This window comes from Aquarana catesbeiana, linkage group LG11, assembly GCF_042186555.1.
Source record: "Aquarana catesbeiana isolate 2022-GZ linkage group LG11, ASM4218655v1, whole genome shotgun sequence".
Lineage (NCBI taxonomy): Eukaryota > Metazoa > Chordata > Amphibia > Anura > Ranidae > Aquarana > Aquarana catesbeiana.
In genome coordinates, this window is record NC_133334.1 from 31,824,102 (window position 1) to 31,844,674 (window position 20,573).

Below are 20,573 nucleotides of genomic sequence, written 5' to 3' on the forward strand. Positions count from 1 at the left end.
ATGGCATCTGCCTACCAAGGTACAGCAATACACACTATCACTAAATGCATAGCCCAGGGAGGTAATAATCAAGAATGGATATCTCCCATGTAAGTTTATAATTAGGGTATAGTGAAGCATACATATTCATACAGTTATATACATTTATTGTCCATTACAGATTTATAAATATTAATAAGATTACAGTTTTCAACCTATCCCCCCCCCCCCCCCCCAAAAAAAAATTCTTAAATCACTTGGAAGCATTATACCCATCGACCAGCAGGTGCCACTGTTGGGCCTGCCGATAGGCCAGCTTGGGGTGTTTACAGAAGGCATACATTTGTCCCGTTTGTTGTAAAAGGCAGCGGGGCTCCGGGGAGTAATTGCTGGAAAAAAAAATCATTTGTGCCAAGATAGTTTACATCATTTTTCTTCAGCAACTTCTGTGAATAGTTTCAAGCTGGGATGACGGGATTGTGCAACATGACATAACCAACTGATTATCTCCTGACATCAGAAGCAGTGCCGCTGGACTGGGAAACGCACACGTGTAAAGTAATATTATGCAATATATTTTTCAGCTACTGGTGGCTGACTCACAGTATCTGCTACCACATACAGATTATTTTTTCCTTATGTGGAATGTTTTGTCTGTTTCACCCAGTAAATACATCCTCCAGTACCAAGTCAATAAGCATGGCGTATCCCATGAGAGAAGCTCAGGGGTGGAGTCTTTACAAGCACATCCCATGAGAGGAGCTCAAGGGTGGAGTGTACACGAGCACATCCCATGAGAGAAGCTCAGGGGTGGAGTCTTTACAAGCACATCCCATGAGAGGAGCTCAGGGGTGGCGTCTATACAAGCACATCCCATGAGAGGAGCTCAGGGGTGGCGTCTATACAAGCACATCCCATGTACCATGCCAGATGTTAAAGTGATACTAACCACACACCGTTTAAATTTACATCATCCCTTCTATTTCTGTATGTGGATAACGGCATTGTAATTATTTTAACCACTTACGGACCGTCGCATGCCGATATAAGTCCTAAGTTTGAAGAGTAATAATCATTAATATGGCAGCAGCTAGCTGCCATAACCCCGGTATCCTCTTCTTCGTCGGGCGGTCCGCTTTCCGATAAGAGTGGTCTCTGCGGCGGATTTGCCGCAAGATCACTTTTCTCAGCGGCGGGAGAGGGCCCACCCCCCCACCTCCCGCTGCGCTTCGTGCCCTCTGACGCTTACCGGAGCTGTCGACGGAGGAGGTCAGATGTTTTCCCTTGCTGGGTATGGAGACGAGCGAGGGGAAGATGGCCCCCACCCGTCAAAACGTCACTTCCGACCACAAGTCTTAAAAGGGACTTTTTTTTTTTTTTTTAATTGCATTTTAGTGTAAATTTGAGATCTGAGGTCTTTTTGACCCCAGATCTCACATTTAAGAGGTCCTGTCATGCTTTTTTTCTATTACAAGGGTTGTTTACATTTCTTGTAATAGGAATAGAAGACACAATTTTTTTTTAAAAGAACAGTGTAAAAATAAAAAAGGTAAAATAAATAAGAAAAAAATTTTTTTTTTTTAAAACGCGCCCCCGTCCCGCCGAGCTTGCGCGCAGAAGCGAACGCATACGTGAGTAGCGCCTGCATATGAAAACACTGTTCAAACCACACATGTGAGGTATCGCCGCAATTGGTAGAGCGAGAGCAATAATTCTAGCCCTAGACCTCCTCTAACTCAAAACATGCAACCTGTAGAATTTTTTAAACAACGCCTATGGAGATTTTAAGGGGGAAAGGTTTGTCGCCATTCCACAAGTGGGCTCAATTTTGAAGCGTGACATGTTGTTAGGTATCAATTTACTCGGTGTAACATTATCTTTCACAATATAAGAAAAAATTGGGCTAACTTTATTGTTGTCTTATTTTTTTATTCAAAAAAGTGTATTTTTTTCCCAAAATAAGTGCCCTTGTAAGACCGCTGCGCAAATACGGTGTGACAGAAAGTATTACAACGACCGCCATTTTATTCTCTAGCGTGTTAGAAAAAAAATGAATAATGTTTGGGGGTTCTAAGTAATTTTCTAGCAAAAAAAAACTGTTTTTAACTTGTAAACAACAAATCTCAAAAAGAGGCTTGGTCCTTAAATGGTTAATAATAAAAAAAAATTAATTTAAACTACGTTTTCCCCTATACAGCTGTCACATGACCCATATCTTTCCCAGCCTGTCTGCAGGGAAACATAAGCAGGAGGAGCTTCTAGTCCTCTGCGGCTGGTCACAAAAAAATAATAAATAATTAAAAAAAAAAAGCCTTTGGAATACTGGAGTAAAAATAAATTATTAAAATAGCAATAAACATTTTTAAATTCAAATACAAATATTTATTTGAAATCAAATCTTTATTATTTTTTGGCAATAACATGGTGTGAGCGGATTTCTGCCAGTCACAGGCTACATAATGCCCCTCCAGCCTGTGTCTTCGAATAACAGGGAGGTGAAGCCTCCATCAATCTACATGTAATATCCCACCCCCATTGTGTTTAGCTGGTTAGTGGGCAAGGAGGAGGAGGGAGGGAGTGGGCTCTCATTAACCACTATGTATACACCCACATGTGTGACTCTATAGTCATATGGGATGCTCAGATGTGTGAGAGAAAATGCTCAGCATAGAAACTCACTGAAAACTGAGCATGTGCAGAGCTGCCAACACTGCTCTGCAAAATTCCTAACTGAACTGGGGACTTGGACAGAAGGGGAAGATGGAGAGCAGCAGGATCAACCAGGTTTTTTGCAGAATATAGCAAAAGAATCTCATAGTGGTCGAGTGAATATGAACCGCATGTAATACACAATTTCATAGTTTATGATTCTATACAAGCATGGGTGTGTACCATGAGAGAATCTCAGGGGTGGAGTTTATTCAAGCACATACCATGAGAGAAGCTCAGGGGGGGGGGGGGTGTACTGTGACAGAAGCTCAGCGGTGGATTCTATATAAGCATGGGCGTGTAGCACGAGAGAAGCTCAGGGGTGGAGTCTATATACGGAACGCCCACTCCTCCAGACTAACATCCGCTCAAGGCATGTTGATTATTTCCACAACTCCTCCCGAGAACCAGCTCACTGCTTGCATCAGAACTGAGGTCTTTTGAGAGTAGCGGTGATGTTTTCGGGAAGCTGTACAGCACCCTGCCGGCCCCTCCCACAAACCATGGCCTGCCTGCACTGCATAGAGAAGCACAGGAGACCCAGTGATGATATCATTGCTTGTAAAATAAGCTCTCCTCCTATGATCAGCAAGCCCCACCCCCTTCATTCATCTGTCAAATGAATGTCAGATCTTCTGCAATCAGGAAAGTCCCTTTTGATAGAATCTCCCTAAATTTAACATTACAATACGGAGTCAGCTGACCCCTATGGCGATATAATCAGACATACAGAAATAAAAAAAAAAACTTACCTTAGTCCTATAGGCTCTCTTACCGCAAATTTAATTTCATTTCCTAGTACTTGACTGATCTGAAAACAAAGGAGGAGACAATGGTGAGACTCACATGTACTCCAAATAATAAGTAATACAAAGGACAGGGCCATCCAGGAGAACACACATCAATACAGCCCTGTAACCACTTATAAATCTATATCTCTCTCATATTTTTTTAAATATATATATATATATATATATATATATATATATATATATATATATATATATATATATATATACTGTATTTATTAGCGTATAACACTCACTTTTTCACCATGAAAATTGGGTGCAAATAGTGCGTGCGTGTTATACGCCAATACTTCAGTTTTAGCTGCCTCGGAGGGGACAGGGAGGGGGGCAGGACGAGCGCCGTCAGATTACATACAGTGAGAATCTCCTGTTTACTTGCCGGCCTCTGTAATAGGAAGTCCAGTCTCCTGGGCCGCCATTGGACCACTGTTCTGTCTATCATAGGAGATTCTCACTGTATGTAATCTGTCTGCGCTCGTTCCGCCCCCCTCCCTGTCCCCTCTGGGCTGCAGATGGGCATCGATCAGGCTGCACTGATGGCAATGGTGAGGCTGCAGATGGACACTGACCCTTATTTTACTTCAAAGTTCCTTATTTAAAATTTAAGTTTTTTTCCTGAAACTTCCCTCTTAAAATGAATGTGCGTGTTATACGCCGATAAATACGGTATATATATATATATATATATATATATATATATATATATATATATATATATATATATATATATATATATATATATATATATATATATAAAAAATGTGAGCTTGGTGCCTGCCTCTATCCTCTGCAGATCTCAGACAGGGGAAGGGACAGGGGGAGGGGGAAAAAAAAGTCCAAGGAGCCAATGAGGTGGATCCAGCATAGAAGCATGCAGATAGGAGGACAGAGCAGAGTGACAGAGAGAGATAAAGTCATCAGTTTGAGGCTTCTCCTTTTGTTGTCTAGTCACAGGTTAGATTGGGTGGAGACCTTGTAAGTGAAAGTGAAACTGAAACAAATCACCACCCAGACAGGCAGGGCTGTGTTATGTCGCGCACACACAAGGAGCGCATTGTTTTTAATGAACCGACCAACTCCTACATTAGATCTTAGTAGCAGTGAAGCACAGCAGGAAGAAAACGAACAGGTGCATCCGAGCTACTTCCTCCTGTCCTGTGCAATGCCTGGCGAGCCTCAAGAACACAGAACTCAGCCTGTGAAGTCTCTTTAAACCTTTATGCAATCCATGCAAAAACGGGAGCAAGGCTGATGCCATGGAAGTCGGCTAAAACATTTTATTATAATGTGAACAACAGTGAAAAAATCCAGTGCCTCCCGGCCATCAGGCCTTAAGCATGGCCAGGCTTAAAAAGGGTTGTAAAGGTAGAACGTTTATCTTAATGCATTGTATGCATTAAAATAAAAAGCCTTCTGTGTGCAGCAGCCCCCCTAATACTTACCTGAGGTCCCTTTCCTGTCCAGCGACGTCCACGAGTGTCTCAGCCGTACAGATTCTCCTTCCCGATTGGCTGAGACACAGCAGCTGCACCATTGGGTCCCGCTGCTGTCAATCAAAGTCAGCTAGCCATTTAGGGGAGAGAGGGGGCGAGGCTGGGGCTCCGTGTCTGAATGGACTCGGCTCAGGAGCCCCCATAGCAAGCTGCTTGCTGTGCGGGGCACTGAACAGGAGGGGAGGGGCCAAATTCACAGAAGAGGGACACAAGAAGAGGAGGATCCGGGCTGCTCTGCGCAAATCCACTGCAACAGAGGTGGTATTACATGTTTTTTTTTTTTTTTTTCCCCTATAAAAATAATAAACATACACACGAGACTTTACAATCACTTTAAACGCCTGACGGCCAAAACGCGTTGGCTTTTTTGACAGTTGTTCACGTGCTACAAATAAAAATTGTGTTTTAGCAAACTTCCATGGCACCAGCCTTTCTCCCTTCTTTACAGCAGGAAGAAAAGCCCACACGTATAACGAACAAGCATGTCTGCCCCACCTACATAGAAGATTACAAATGATACAACCTATGCATTTCGTTTAAAGCTGAATTTCCAGGACAGGTTTTGATTTTGCGCAGTTACATTTGTCCAACTTGGGTCAATATACGGTATGCAGTGATCATCGCTGTCTCATGCATCTTGTGCAGAGAAGCTGCCCTGCTGCATAGTGAACACAGGAGGGCGCTCGGTTGGCAGAGTCGCCATTTTCAGAATGCCTTGCATTTTTCTCAATGGATACAAGGCAAACTGATTGGATGAGATAGAGGATTGTGACTGCACTACCATGCCTTTCCACCTCATCCAATTACAGGAAAAATACAAGGGGTTCTCTGAATGGTTATTATACAGAAGGGCACAAGACCTGGAATTATAAAACTACGCAAAAAAAATAAAAAATTAATAAATAAAAAATAAATAAATAAATACACACACACACACACACACACACACACACCTAGAATTCAGATTTAATCAGATTGGTAAGAATATTTTCAATCAGTACATCTCTAGTATATACCAGAATGCAACAAAACTAAAAGCTTGGCCAATAAAGCAATACTTTCCCCATCTACATATCCCACACAGCTATAAAACTTTATTCCACTTGCCTCTCACTTTTAGATTGTAAGCTCACAAGAACAGGACCCTGCAACGTGCAAACACTCTTATATTGTAACTGTACGGTCTCCCTTTATTTTGTAACTGTTGGCACTATATAAATCCTGCATAACAATAATGTAAACAACAATTCATAATGTTAAAAACATGTCCTAATATAATAACGTAAAAAAATAAAATAAAAAAAACTCTTAAAGTGGACCTTCAGTCATTTTTTCATCTTTCCATCTATTAAATCGTTTGCCCTTGTTGGAGCAAAAAAAAAAAAAAAAATTTCCTGCCAGTAAATCCCTTATACAGTCCACTTCCTGTTTCTTGTCTGGTTAGGATTATGACATCATGTACAGCTCTCTCTATCACTCTTGTGAGAGTTTACCAGGAAGGGAGGGAGGGAGGGATGAGTCATAAGAGGGCCAATTAGAGCTGGAGGTGTGCCTCTGTGCGTCTCTGTAAATCCAGGAAGTGAACAGGCAGCAGCTTCAGCTGCCCACAGTTAAAATGGGTGCAGCCACACTCGGTGGAGGGAGATATCTGCAGCATATTTGGCAAGTACAGAATCACAGTATATATAAAATAATATATGCAAAGTGGTTGGAGGGAAGCTTCATAAGCAAAGATGTTTCTACTAAAAATTATGTGACCTGCAGTTCCTCTTTAATGTAAAAAAAAAATATATAAATGCAACAAAAAACAACAATCTTATTATTTCTATTAATAGCCAATATGTATAAAAGTCTTTCAACCCCCCCCCCCCCCCCCCAAACATTAAGGCTTAATGTACAAATAAAAAAAGGCTCCATATTCCAAGGCTGCCTTAAATACTGTATTTTAACAGAATAAAAAGTCTTCAAATTCAATTATCAGACTTTAATAATAGGTAGACGATGAGTTTATACATCCCAGTTCCTGGATATTTTTAGAAATAGAAAGTTTAACCAACTTTGATAACACATTTTCAGGGCATTAAAAAATGTTCTTGGAACAAAGCTTGATTTTAGGCCTCATGCACACTGGACGTTTTCTTTTTACAGGAGCCGTTTTTGATTTCACATGTTTTTTTCTACAGTCAATAAGCTCCCCATCATGTTATCCTATGTGTCCATGCACACATAGGCTGTTATCAGCAGTTTTTGGCTGGGGCGTTTTTTAGCTTTAAAAAAAACCCCAAAACTAGTGGGTTCTGAGAGTTTTCAGCTGTAAAAACGCTTGAACGTCAAAAAAAAGCTGATAAACGCGGCTCACCAGCATTTAATGTTTAACCATTGAAAAAAAGAAAAAAAAACAAAAGCTGAAAAAAAAAAAAACACGCCAATGCGGAAAAACGCTAATAAAACGCTAAAAAAAAAAGCTATTGTAAAAACTTTAAAATACATTGAAACACTCACTGCAAAGATACTGGCGTTTTGATAACATTATTTTAACATCCAATGAGCATGAGGCCTTATACTTGTATCTTGCTAGGTGGTAAAAAAATAGATGGCTGAGCTGCCGCCTTTCTACCACCCACCACCTCCCCAAAACCTTAAAGTAGAATTTTTTTTTTTTTTTCAAAGGAAGGGTTATAGCTTGTGTCTTCTAATCCCTCTCTACTCTATTTAAAACTAACAAAATATATCTATTTTTTAGTTATACTTTAAGCTACCAAGGCAACCAGACAGCCGATATGCTTGCAGCGCAGCAAAAGGATTACCCTTGTCCCCCATGTCAAAATGAGGCCATGCCGCAATCATGAGCCAAACATTAGGTCCGCAGTTGCACTGCGGTATTCCTATAGAAAAAGTTTGGCTTTTAAAAAACAAACACACAAAACAAAAAAAATAAATAAAATAAAAAAAACAACACCCCCCCCCCCCAAAAAAAAAGGAAAAAAAAAAAAAGAAAAAACCCTTCATGAGCCCTAAAAGTCCTAACAGAGTTTTGTGTCCTATGTTCACATTTGTCCATTGCAGGGATGTACGAATAGCATGCTTTCCCAAAATGCACAGAAACACCGTCCCTTTTGCAGACGTACCGCGGTGCCATTGATTCTTAAAAGTTTTTTTTTTTGTTTTGTTTTTTTGCAGAATCATACATAGGTGGATGCAGCATGGCTCCCCGCGCAGTGATCCGCTGTCTCCAGCTCTCTGCTCTGCCTCCCTTCTGCTCACTGGAGCGCCGGGCTGTGGAGGTGGTTCTACAAAGTATTGACTCGGGGGGGGGGAGCGCCGGGCCGTGGAGGAGGGCGGGAGCGCCGGGCCGTGGAGGAGGGCGGGAGCGCCGGGCCGTGGAGGAGGGCGGGAGCAGCCGACTCAGGCTCTCAGCTGCTTGCTGAGAGGCTGAGCTGGGTGCCGGTCCAAGCATGTGGGCGGATCCAGACAGCCTGGACCAGCTCTGTGACATCAGCCAATTGCATGCTTCAGTCTGCTGAAAACAGGTCACTGCACTTCTGTGATTCACAGGAGAAGTATAGCCAAACAAGCTTCATCTGTACTGTTTTGATGCATTTATGCGCGCCCCAAAACACATTGCCGCAGCTTTTTTGGTGCGGTGCGATTTTTTTAAAAGGGTCAGGGACTTCCTTTGAGCATTGCTCGTATGTAGGACAGGCTGCTTACATGAATAGGCTGCCCTACAGCAACACGTGGAATAGCGCAGAACCTCATGGTCGCTCCGATGATGTGAACAAAGCCTTACAAGGCAAGAATCTCTGGAAAAACTATTTTGGGGGAAAAAAAAAAAAAAAAAGGATTATTTCCTTTGAATTGAAAACGTCAGATGATTGGTGAGGTTGATCCATCTCCCCCAACACTGCTGGGATTATATCAAAATCCATTGTACATTCCTTCTGTCCTGCAGACATCAAAAACAAGTCACTCCGCAGCAAGCACTGAAATATTTTCCGAAGTGCCAAGCTGGAGATTTAGTATAAACACACAAGATCGATCCCACAACTGCGTCCAATATTCCCGCCCCCGGATTACTTCACAAGTTGGAATGGAAATGCAGCAGACCTTTCAAAATCACCCGAGGTCAAATCAGGATAAATATAAAAAAGGGCTCAACTCCACTGAATACATTTATATTAAAAGTGGACCTGGTTTCAAATATAATTATTTTTTACACGCTCAGTTTTAAGTGCATCTGGAAAGTACAGTATTCACAGTGCTTCACTTTTTCCACATTTTGTTGTTATGTTACAGCCTTATTCCAAAATGGATTAAATTCAGATTTTCCTCAAAATTCTACAAACAATACCCCATAATGACAACGTGAAAGAAGTTTGTTTGAAATCGTTACAAAATTATTTAAAAAAAAAAAGAAAACCCACGTACATAAGTATTCACAGCCGTTGCTCAATACTTTGTTGAAGCTCCTTTGTCACCAATTACAGCCTCAAGTCTTTGTGAGTATGATGCTACAAGCTCGGGACACCTATTTTTGGACAGTTTCTCCCATTCTTCTTTGCAGGACCTCTCAAGCTCTATCAGGTTGGATGGGGAACGTCGGTGCACAGCCATTTTCAGATCTCTCCAGAGATGTTCAAAAATCGGGTTCAAGTCTGGGCTCTGGCTGGGCCACTCAAGGACATTCAGAGTTGTCCCGTAGCCACTCCTTTGTTATCTTGGCTGTGTGCTTAGGGTCGTTGTCCTGTTGGAAGATGAACCTTCGTCCCAGTCTGAGGTCCAGAGTTGCTCTGGAACAGGTTTTCATCAAGGATGTCTCTGTACATTGTTGCTTCATCTTTCCCTCGATCCTGACTAGTCTCCCAGTTCCTGCCACTGAAAAACATCCCCACAGCATGATGCTACCACCACCATGCTTCACTGTAGGGATGGTTTTGGCCAGGTGATGAACGGTGCCTGGTTTCCTCCAAACATGATGCTTGCAATTCAGGCCAAAGAGTTCAATATTTGTTTCATCAGACCAGAGAATTTTGTTACTCATGGTCTGGGAGTCCTTCAGGTGCCTTTTGGCAAACTCCAGGCAGGCTGTTATGTGCCTCTTACTGAGGAGTGGCTTCCATTTGCCCACTCTACCATACTGGCCTGATCGGTGGAGTTCTGCAGAGATAATTGTTCTTCTGGAAGGTTCTCTTCTCTCCACAGTGAAACGCTGGAGCTCTATCAGAGTGATCAATGGGTTCTTGGTCACCTCCCTGACTAAGGCCCTTCTCCCCCGATCGCTCATTTTGCCCGGGTGGCCCGCTCTAGGAAGGGTCCTGGTGGTTCCAAACTTCTTCCATTTAAGGATGATGGAGGCCACTGTGCTCATTGGGACCTTCAGTGCTGCAGAAATGTTTCTGTACCCTTCCCCAGATCTGTCCCTCTATACAATCCTGTCTCGGAGGTCTACAGACAATTCCTTGGACTTCATGGCTTGGTTTGTGTTCTGACATGCACTGTTAACTGTGGGACCTTATATTAGACAGGTGTGTGCCTTTCCAAATCATGTCCAATCAACTGAATTTACCACAGGTGGATTCCAAGTTGTGGAAACATCCCAAGGATGATCAGTGGAAACAGGATGCACCTGAGCTCAATTTTGAGTGTCATGGAAAATACTGTGAATACTTATGTACATGGGATTTGTTTGTTTACGTTTAAAAAAAAACTTGCAAAGGTTTCAAACAAACTTCTTTAATGTTGTCATTATGGGGTATTGTTTGTAGAATTGATAAAAATATGAATTTAATCCATTTTGGATTACGGTCCCCAACAATGCCTGGATCTTCTTATATCTCCAGAAAGGTAGCACCATCTTTGTTCATGCATAATCCATTATTCGTGCATTATCTACTTGCTGGATTGAGATGTTGGCTCAAAGACCACACTGACAAGCAAAAGCAATGTTTGACACAGATCTGAATTGTTGAAGGCTTGCAACAAAGTTAAAATGTTGTAGTTTGCTCACTGGGGAAGAGGAGGTAGAAGAAATGCTTCCTCCTGCCTGCTGCAGACTGATGACCACATCAAAACCTAGGCAAGGTCACTGATGGGAGTTCAAGGGCATTCTCTTTTTAGTCTTGTAGAAGTCTAAAGTTACCAAATGTTCTAATTTAAAAGGCATATTGCAAATTTAATGCGGCTGCAAATATTATTATTATTATTATTATTATTATTAATAATAATAATTCGGCCTTCAGCCACAGTTCCTAGCTCTTTAGGACATGAAGGAAGCAATGGAATTTGGGTACATCCTGACTTTAAATGGTTTGGCAATTGCTATGGCTCAGATAACGCAAATTGGAATGTTTGCAGTAATGGAAATGTGAGGTTATCTGCAGTTGAGATGGAAGGTTATTATTCTGGAAATGAACCTGGACTATCAACCTGGACTATTCAAACTTTTTAAAGGTTATTGCACATGGGCTGTTGAGATTGTATGCATAGGTCTTTCATAACATTTTTAACCCTTGAAATAACCTTTAGGTTTCAGGGAACCCCTGAGAAAAAAATTACTGTATCTACTGTAACTCATAGAATACGTGCCACGGTGGCCAGTGGGAAGAAGGCCCCTTCCATTGGCGGCCAGTGGGAAGAAGGCCCCTTCCATTGGCGGCCAGTGGGAAGAAGGCCCCTTCCATTGGCGGCCAGTGGGAAGAAGGCCCCTTCCATTGGCGGCCAGTGGGAAGAAGGCCCCTTCCATTGGCGGCAAGTGGGAGGAAGAAGGCCCCTTCCATTGGCGGCAAGTGGGAGGAAGAAGGCCCCTTCCATTGGCGGCAAGTGGGAGGAAGAAGGCCCCTTCCATTGGCGGCAAGTGGGAGGAAGAAGGCCCCTTCCATTGGCGGCAAGTGGGAGGAAGAAGGCCCCTTCCATTGGCGGCAAGTGGGAGGAAGAAGGCCCCTTCCATTGGCGGCAAGTGGGAGGAAGAAGGCCCCTTCCATTGGCGGCAAGTGGGAGGAAGAAGGCCCCTTCCATTGGCGGCAAGTGGGAGGAAGAAGGCCCCTTCCATTGGCGGCAAGTGGGAGGAAGAAGGCCCCTTCCATTGGCGGCAAGTGGGAGGAAGAAGGCCCCTTCCATTGGCGGCAAGTGGGAGGAAGAAGGCCCCTTCCATTGGCGGCAAGTGGGAGGAAGAAGGCCCCTTCCATTGGCGGCAAGTGGGAGGAAGAAGGCCCCTTCCATTGGCGGCAAGTGGGAGGAAGAAGGCCCCTTCCATTGGCGGCAAGTGGGAGGAAGAAGGCCCCTTCCATTGGTGGCAAGTGGGAGGAAGAAGGCCCCTTCCATTGGTGGCAAGTGGGAGGAAGAAGGCCCCTTCCATTGGTGGCAAGTGGGAGGAAGAAGGCCCCTTCCATTGGTGGCAAGTGGGAGGAAGAAGGCCCCTTCCATTGGTGGCAAGTGGGAGGAAGAAGGCCCCTTCCATTGGTGGCAAGTGGGAGGAAGAAGGCCCCTTCCATTGGTGGCAAGTGGGAGGAAGAAGGCCCCTTCCATTGCGAAAATATGGTATAAAGAAAAAAAAAAAATAATGGAAAAAATTTAGATACACATTAAAGCCTAATTCCAGACCCCCAACATGGTTTTAAAAAAAAAATAAAAATAAATCACATCATACATAGCTTAAATTCAGCAATCTTCTGCCTGGTTTGGGGTCCCCTCTGGTGATGAGTAGTCCTTATTTTTGGAGAAAATGGTGCTCATGTGATGAGATGCGAGCGCTATACTATACAGGAGTACTGTGAGCCCAGGGACAGCTTGATAACGTCTCTCATTGGGCATGTCTATGATGGCCTGTTGGCCTGCTAGGATAACTCCAGAAAAGGAGGAGAGTATTGCTGCAAAAGTTTTTTTTATTTCCCTTCCTTTTCTTCGCTATGCTGATCTACTCCCTTTTATAATCTTCCAGGGAAAAAAAAAAAAAAATTAAAACAAAAAGATTTTACTTGGACTTTAAATCCAAGATCGCATTCACAAGGGAACTATTTGGTAGGAAAACATTCCCACTTTTGGGTGCTGGAATTTAAGACCACCTCCAGCATTCTCCTACTATGAGCCCTAGGCGTGGAACACCCGACTAGGACCCAGCCACCGCCGTCCTCCCGTAAAACGCATCACAGCACCAGGATGAGATAAAACAACGAGAAATTATTTCAGAGAGTGTTAATGAATTCTTAATGGTGTAATTACACGCCTGCCAGGCCACTCAGGAGGGAAGTTGGGGGGGGGGGGGGGGGGGGGGGTGCCACCATCTGCAAGCCTTAAAGGGTTAAGGAAGAATGCCGGTGACTGGATTAATCCTGACAGCATCTGACAAGCCCCAGAAAAAAGGAGGCAGCAGGGAGATTAGAGAAAATTTTAACGGGAGATGGCTATCAGAGCAGAAAATCCTCATCCAGGAGAGGAAGAAGAGAGACCAGACAAAAGATTGTTCATGGGGGAAGAAAAAATTAAAAATAAAAAAATTCTAAAAATATAAAACAAAGAAATTAGAATTGAAGTGTATTCTGGGCAATATTAAAAAACAAAAAAAAACAAAAAAAAAACCTACCAACATAAAACCAGTTCTTAGTACAATCCCTCAAATATCAAAAACAACTAAAAATGACCCCAACAGCTGCAATCACCCCACTCCCCCGACAGGTTCAGCAATTAAAAAATTAAATTTATTTCCAGCACTCAGATTGGTGATCCCTGCGTCCAAATTGGTAAATTTTGGGCTCCCACAATGATATGCCGGCGTGATGGTCAATTTCGGAGGTTGCGCATCGGACGGCGGCCATACCATGTCCATCTTTACCCCGATCATTGACGAATACAAAAATAGATTTCAGGTTTTTTTATATACATTTTAAATCCATTTAGACTCGCAGATCTTTTTCAAATGATATATTTCCATTGCTCAGTTACAACCCTCAAAATTCCACACACGTCTTGGAGTTATATAAATCCTGTATAATAATATTAATAGAAAAGGTTGTAAAACATGCAGCCCCATAGCGTAGTGATAATACTGCTTATATAAGAAGAAAAAGGCAGTGCACTCAGTAACAAAGATGGCCGAATCACCACTTCAGATTTTGTCCCAACGTGCTGACATGACTTCAACGCATTTCATCATCATTTGCTAAGGTCTATACGACAAAACACGTTGTATATAGGCTTACATAAGAAGAAAAAGGCAGACCGTGTGCTTGCTAACAAAGATGGCGGAATCACCACTTTCGATTCTGCCTCGACGTGCGGACGTGCCTCGCTTTACACGTTTCGTCATCTAGTTGAGAAGTTCTATGCAGCAAAAACACATTGTACATGTGGTTAGAAAAGAAGAAGAAAGGGCAGACAGTGTGCTCACCAACAATGATGACGGAATCACCACTTCGGATTCTGGCTCGAAGTGCTGACATAGTTTGTCGTCCATTTGAGAAGGCCTATGTAACAAAACGCGTATATATGCTTACGTAAGACGCAAAGTGCACTCAGTAGCAACAAAGATGGTAGAATCTCCACTTTCGATTCTGGCTCGATGTTCCGGCATAACTTCAACGCATTTCATCATCCATTTGAGAAGTTCTATACGACAAAACGCGTTGAGGAAGTGATGTCAGCATGGCGGACCGGAACCAGAAGTGGTCACTCCGCCATCTTTGTTGTTACGGAGGCCAGGGTCTGCCTTTCCTTCCTATTATGTAAGCATATTTTCTTAATAAAGCGGTTGATTCTTGACGAGACTACACTATGGGGTTACATCTTTTATATCTTTTAGAGGTATATGAGGTGTCCAAGGGGAAAAAAAAAAAGGTCTGGTGATGAAGGGAGATCACCGCGATATGCTACATATGACCTCATTTGATCTATGGGTCACCCTAATTTATGGGAGGAAACGAGAAGCAAATGAATATCGGATGTATATATTGAGAAGAGCGGTACCTGGTGGCCACTGATAGTATTATTCACATGCCTGATATGACCCAAATACACTATATTACCAAAAGTATTGGGACACCTGCCTTTCCAAGCACATGAACTTTAATGACATCCCAGTCTTAGTCCATAGGGTCCAATATTGAGTTGGCCCACCCTTTGCAGCTATAGCAGCTTCAACTCTTCTGGGAAGGCTGTCCACAAGGTTTAGGAGTGTGTCTATGGGGATGTTTGACCATTCTTCCAGAAGCGCATTTGTGAGGTCAGGCACGGATGTTGGATGAGAAGGCCTGGCTCGCAGTCTCCGCTGTAATTCCTCCCAAAGGTATTCTATCAGGTTGAGGTCAGGATTCTGTGCAGGAGTCAAGTTCCTCAACCCCAAACTCACTCATCCATGTCTTTATGGACCTTGCTTTGTGCACTGGTGTGCAGTCATGTTGGAACAGGAAGGGGTCATCCCCAAACTGTTCCTACAAAGTTGGGAGCATGAAATTGTCCAAAATGTTTTGGTACGATTCCCTTCACTGGAACCAAGGGGCCAAGCCCAACCTCTGTAAAGCCACCCCACACCATAATCCCCCCTCCACCAAATGACTTGGACCAGTGCACAAAGTAGACTCTCTCAATAGTGCACCAAAGAGCTGGCAGGAGGCGGGGCAGTGGCACAATGTCTGCAGAGCTGCATGTTATGAGAGATGTTGTCACCCTCCTTTTTGCATGAGTCCAGAGAGCTTCAATTCTTTTGGTCAGAGACCTGGAACATGTAGCAAAGTAAAGTAAGGACCCCCTACGATCCACACTTCTTGAGGTTCAGAATAGCATCCAGGTATCCAGTATTTTTTTGAAGACGAGGCCACCCACATATTACACTCTTGACAAGTTCTCTTTTAGCCTCAAGCACATAGGTGGAGATCACTTACCTTAGACCTGTGTACTTCTCCATCATCATCCTCCCCTCCAACACCCAGGATTTTACGAGTCTTCAGCCGACTTACTAGGTCTGTCTGGCTGTGTTTTTTCATTAAGGGAGGAGGCGGCTTGGAGGACATAGTCTCCCTCTCTGTGGTTCCTTTACAGACCAGAAATCAGTCCTAAAATAAAGAAAAGATCAGACTAAGTCAAAACTAATTTTTTTTTTCCCCCTTGCAAAATTGTTACTTTTTGATTAAATTATCAGTTAGGTAAAGCTCTGCGAGCTCATTTGCGAAATAGTTATACATACATACATACATACATAATGTTTTATGGCAAATATATGTGCATTCATTATTTTATTTTTTGCAAAAGGTGAACTCTTTGACGTCTAACTACTTCAGCCCTCGGGCCAATTCTGACACTTCTCACATATATGTAAAAATCTACATCCCTCTGCTAGAAAATTAGAACCCCCACCACATTATGTATATTTTTTTAAGCAGTGCTTTCCAAACTGCAGCCTAAGAACGGAATGTGGCCCTTTGCTTGCCATTATCTGGCCCTTGAGGCACGATTCCTCGCACTGACACCAATGATGGGGCACTATTCCTCTCACTGACACCAATGATGGGGCACTATTCCTACCACTGACACCAATGATGGGCCACTAGTCCTCCCCCACCGATACCAACGATGGGCCACTAGTCTCCCCCACCGATACCAACGATGGGCCACTAGTCTCCCCCACCGATACCAACGATGGGCCACTAGTCTCCCCCACCGATACCAACGATGGGCCACTAGTCCTCCCCCACCGATACCAACGATGGGCCACTAGTCTCCCCCACCGATACCAACGATGGGCCACTAGTCTCCCCCACCGATACCAACGATGGGCCACTAGTCCCCCCCACCGATACCAACGGGGCACTATTTCCCCCCTCCCCCACCGATACCAACAATGGGGCACTTTTCCCCTCTCCCCCCACTGATACCAACAATGGGGCACTATTCCCCCCACCACCAACAATGGGACACTATTCTCCCCCACCGATACCAACAATGGGACACTATTTCTCCCTCTAATATCAATGATGGGGCATTGGTTATATCCACTGACATTGGCCCATTTTCTACTCCCACTGGGCAAGTAAACTGGCAAGGACAGTAAACCGGCTGTTTGAAAAAAATAGGAGACCCCTGCCCTGGAGAATAAAATGATAGGTGTTTCAATTTTTTATATCATGCAGAATTTGCTCAGAGGTTTTTCAAACGCAATTTTTTGGGAAAAATACACTTTAGTGAATTTTAATAAAAAAAAAAAAAAAAAAAAAAAAAACCCACATCCACACACACACCCACACACTATAATACCAAATTGTTTGATAAAATATAAAAGATGTTAAGCCGAGTAAATAGATACCAAATGCTTTAAAATTGTGTACGCTCATGGAACAGCGTCAAACTACGATACTTAAACATCTCCATTGGCAACGCTTCACAAGCCTTTACAGGTTACCAGTTTAGGAGGTAGACAGCAGGCCTGGTGCTATAATTATTTGCGCTCCTTATAAAGTTCGTATAACATGTGGTGCCATCTGTGTTTACACATGCCTGCCGGACCGACGCGCGCATTCGCCTTTGTGTGCAAGCACAGCGGGACGGGGGTGCTTTACATTTTTAAAAATTATTTTACTTTTTTTTTTTTTTTTTTTTTTTTACACTGTGGCTTACTTTTTTGCGATCACAAGGGATGAACAAGAGCCATTGTGATATCAAGGGCAGAGACAGGTCCTCTTTACGGAGAGATCTGTAGTCTATTAGATCCCAGGATATCTCCTCTGCTCTCAAAGCATTAGATAAAACAATGACAGAAACCAGAACGGACGTAATCCTCATTGCTTCAGGTTTATGATGTCACAGTGGGAGGAACAACATTTTTTTTCCTTTCACTGAGCCCGGTAAAGGTGGCGTCCTCCTGCCACCCGTAAAAGTAATCCAGCTGCTCTTCAGGTTTCACACACACACACACACACACACACACACAACCCAATGGCAGCAGCCACTGGGATAGTATGTAAATCTGACAGAATCCTGCCTGTCAGGAGGAAGCACTGCTTGCCCATCTGCTGGTCTGGGACTGACATGGCAGGTGTCAGCAGGTGGAAGAGGAGGAAGGACTTTTTTTTTTTTGCTTAACTTAAAAATAAAACAAAAACAAAAACAAACAAAAAAACAAAAAACAAAAACACAACAATGTTACACCCAAGCACATAAAAATTGCCCTCCCCCCCAAAAAATAAAAATAAATCAAGCCCACCCCTCCCCACCCCAACATAGGAATGTAAAACGCACGCATGGGAGGCGCCCATGCGCGAAGACGTCAATTGTGATACACATGCTTCATGTCGCCACACGCTTGAGTGAGAGCAATAATTCTAGCACAAGACCTCCTTCGTAACACTAAACTGATACCTAAAAAAGGGGCTTTTGACTTGTTGGGTGCAACCTCATCTAATATTTTACCAAAAATGTGGTTAACTTATTGCGTTTGTTTGCCCTAAAAGTCACTTTAGTTTGTTTTTACCCGAAATTTTGTTTCCTAGACCTTTGGGGTAATAACGTGCGACATAAAAAATTGGTACTGCCACCATTTTATTCTCTAGGGTGTCTGTTCGGGGGCTTATGTAATTGTTGAACAGTCCATTCATTTAACATTCACCTAGGTAGACCCCCGACGCTACATAGTTGCGAATTTTGGAAGACATTGGGGAAAAAAAAAGGAAAAAAAATACAAACCCTACACAGATTTTGATGGCGACATTCTTCAGACTTTACCTAAATGGCATGGCTGGACAATTCTCTAGTGACCGAGACACTGAGAGCTCCTGCCAGCATGTGAGAAAGATGAAGGTACCTCAGTCTATATAGTGCAACACCGGCTGTCAGCACAGTCGCAATAGCTGCCCAACTCTCACAGCTGCCAGACTTACCCAATAATATCCCCACCATTTCAGGGCCTTCCTGGCCATCAGCAACAGCTATATCAGTTCTTAGCAAGCATCCAGGCAGTGCTCTAAGTAACCCAGAGTGCTCTGGGAATCCTTTGTCATGCAATACAAGTTAACGTACAGATGTTCAATTGCTTGGTAACACAAATTGCTAAATCAGCCAATCACATGGCAGCAACTCAATGGATTTATGCATCTAAACGTGGTGAAGATGATTTGCTAAAGCTCAAACGGAGCATCAGACTGGGATTTATGGGACTTACATGGTATGGTTTTTGATGCCAGATGGACTGGTCTGAGTATTTCAAAAAATGCTGATCTACTGGGATTTTCACACACAACCATCTCTAGGATTTACAGAGAATGGTCCAAAAAAAAAAAAAAAAAAGAGAGAAAATATCCAGCGAGTGGCAGTTGTGTGGAGGAAAATGCCTTGTTGGAAAAAAACGTTGTCTGGTCTGATGAGTCTGGATTTCAGCTGCAACATTCAGATGGTCGGTCAGAATTTGGTGTAAACAACATGAAAACATGGATCCATCCTGCCTTGTATCACCGGTTCAGGCTGGTGGGGGTGTAATGGTGTGGGGGGGAGATTTTCTTGGCACACTTTGGGCCCCTTAGTACCAATTGAGCATCATTTAAACACCACGACCTACCTGAGTATTGTTGCTGACCATGTCCATCCCTTTATGACTACAGTGTCCCCATCTTCTGATGGCTCCGTCCAGCAGGATAATGCACCATGTCACAAAGCTCCAATCATCTCACCACTGGACAATGAGGTCCCTGTACTCCAATGACCTCCACACTCACCACATCTCATCTCATAGAGCACCTCTGGGATGTGGTGAAATGGGAGATTCATATCATGGATGTGCAGCCGACAAATCCGCAGCAACTGTGTGATGCCATCATGTCACTATGGAGCAAAATCTCTGAGGAATGTTTCCAACAACTTGTTGAATCTATGCCACGAAGAATGAAGGCAAAAGGGGGTCCAAAATGGTGCTAGCAAGGTGTACCTAATAAGTGGTTGGTGAGAGATTATACAGTATCTCACATTTTTGTAAATATTTTCTTCTATCTTTTCATGTGACAACACTAAAGAAATGACACTTTGCTACAATGTAAAGTAGTGAGTGTACAGCTTGTATAACAGTGTAAATTTTCTGTCCCCTCAAAATAACTCAACACACAGCCATTAATGTCTAAACCGCTGGCAACAAAAGTGAGTACACCCCTAAGTGAAAATGTCCAAATTGGGCCCAATTAGCCATTTTCCCTCGTTAGTGTTACAAGGTCTCAGGTGTGAATGGGGAGCAGGTGTGTTAAATTTGGTGTTATCGCTCTCACTCTCTCATACTGATCACTGGGAGTTCAACATGGCACCTCATGACAAAGAACTCTCTGAGGATCTGAAAAAAGAATTGTTGCTCTACATAAAGATGGCCTAGGCTATAAGAAGACACTCAGAACAGGCCTCATCATGTTCTACCAAAGAAGTTGAGGTCACGTGCTCAGCGTCATATCCAGAGGTTGTCTTTGGGAAATAGACGTATGAGTGCTGCCAGCATTGCTGCAGAGGTTGAAGGGGTGGGGGGTCAGCCTGTCAGTGCTCAGACCATACACCGCACACTGCATCAAATTGCATGGTTGTCATTCCCAGAAGGAAGCCTCTTCTAAAGATGATGCAGGAGAAAGCCTGC

At 43.3% G+C, this 20,573-nt stretch overlaps 1 protein-coding gene across 1 annotated transcript in view; it reads right to left on the reverse strand.

The window, feature by feature from the left end:
* Positions 1-20,573, reverse strand: part of TP53I11 (tumor protein p53 inducible protein 11) — a 98,492-nt gene that overhangs the window by 34,054 nt on the left and 43,865 nt on the right. Inside the window, exons 2-3 of the mRNA XM_073604167.1 lie at positions 15,862-16,032; positions 3,441-3,499 (exon numbers count right to left, since the gene is read on the reverse strand). Of these exons, the coding sequence (XP_073460268.1) occupies positions 3,441-3,499; positions 15,862-15,990 (188 nt within the window). The 5' untranslated portion in view covers positions 15,991-16,032. The remainder of the gene's footprint in view (positions 1-3,440; positions 3,500-15,861; positions 16,033-20,573) is intronic.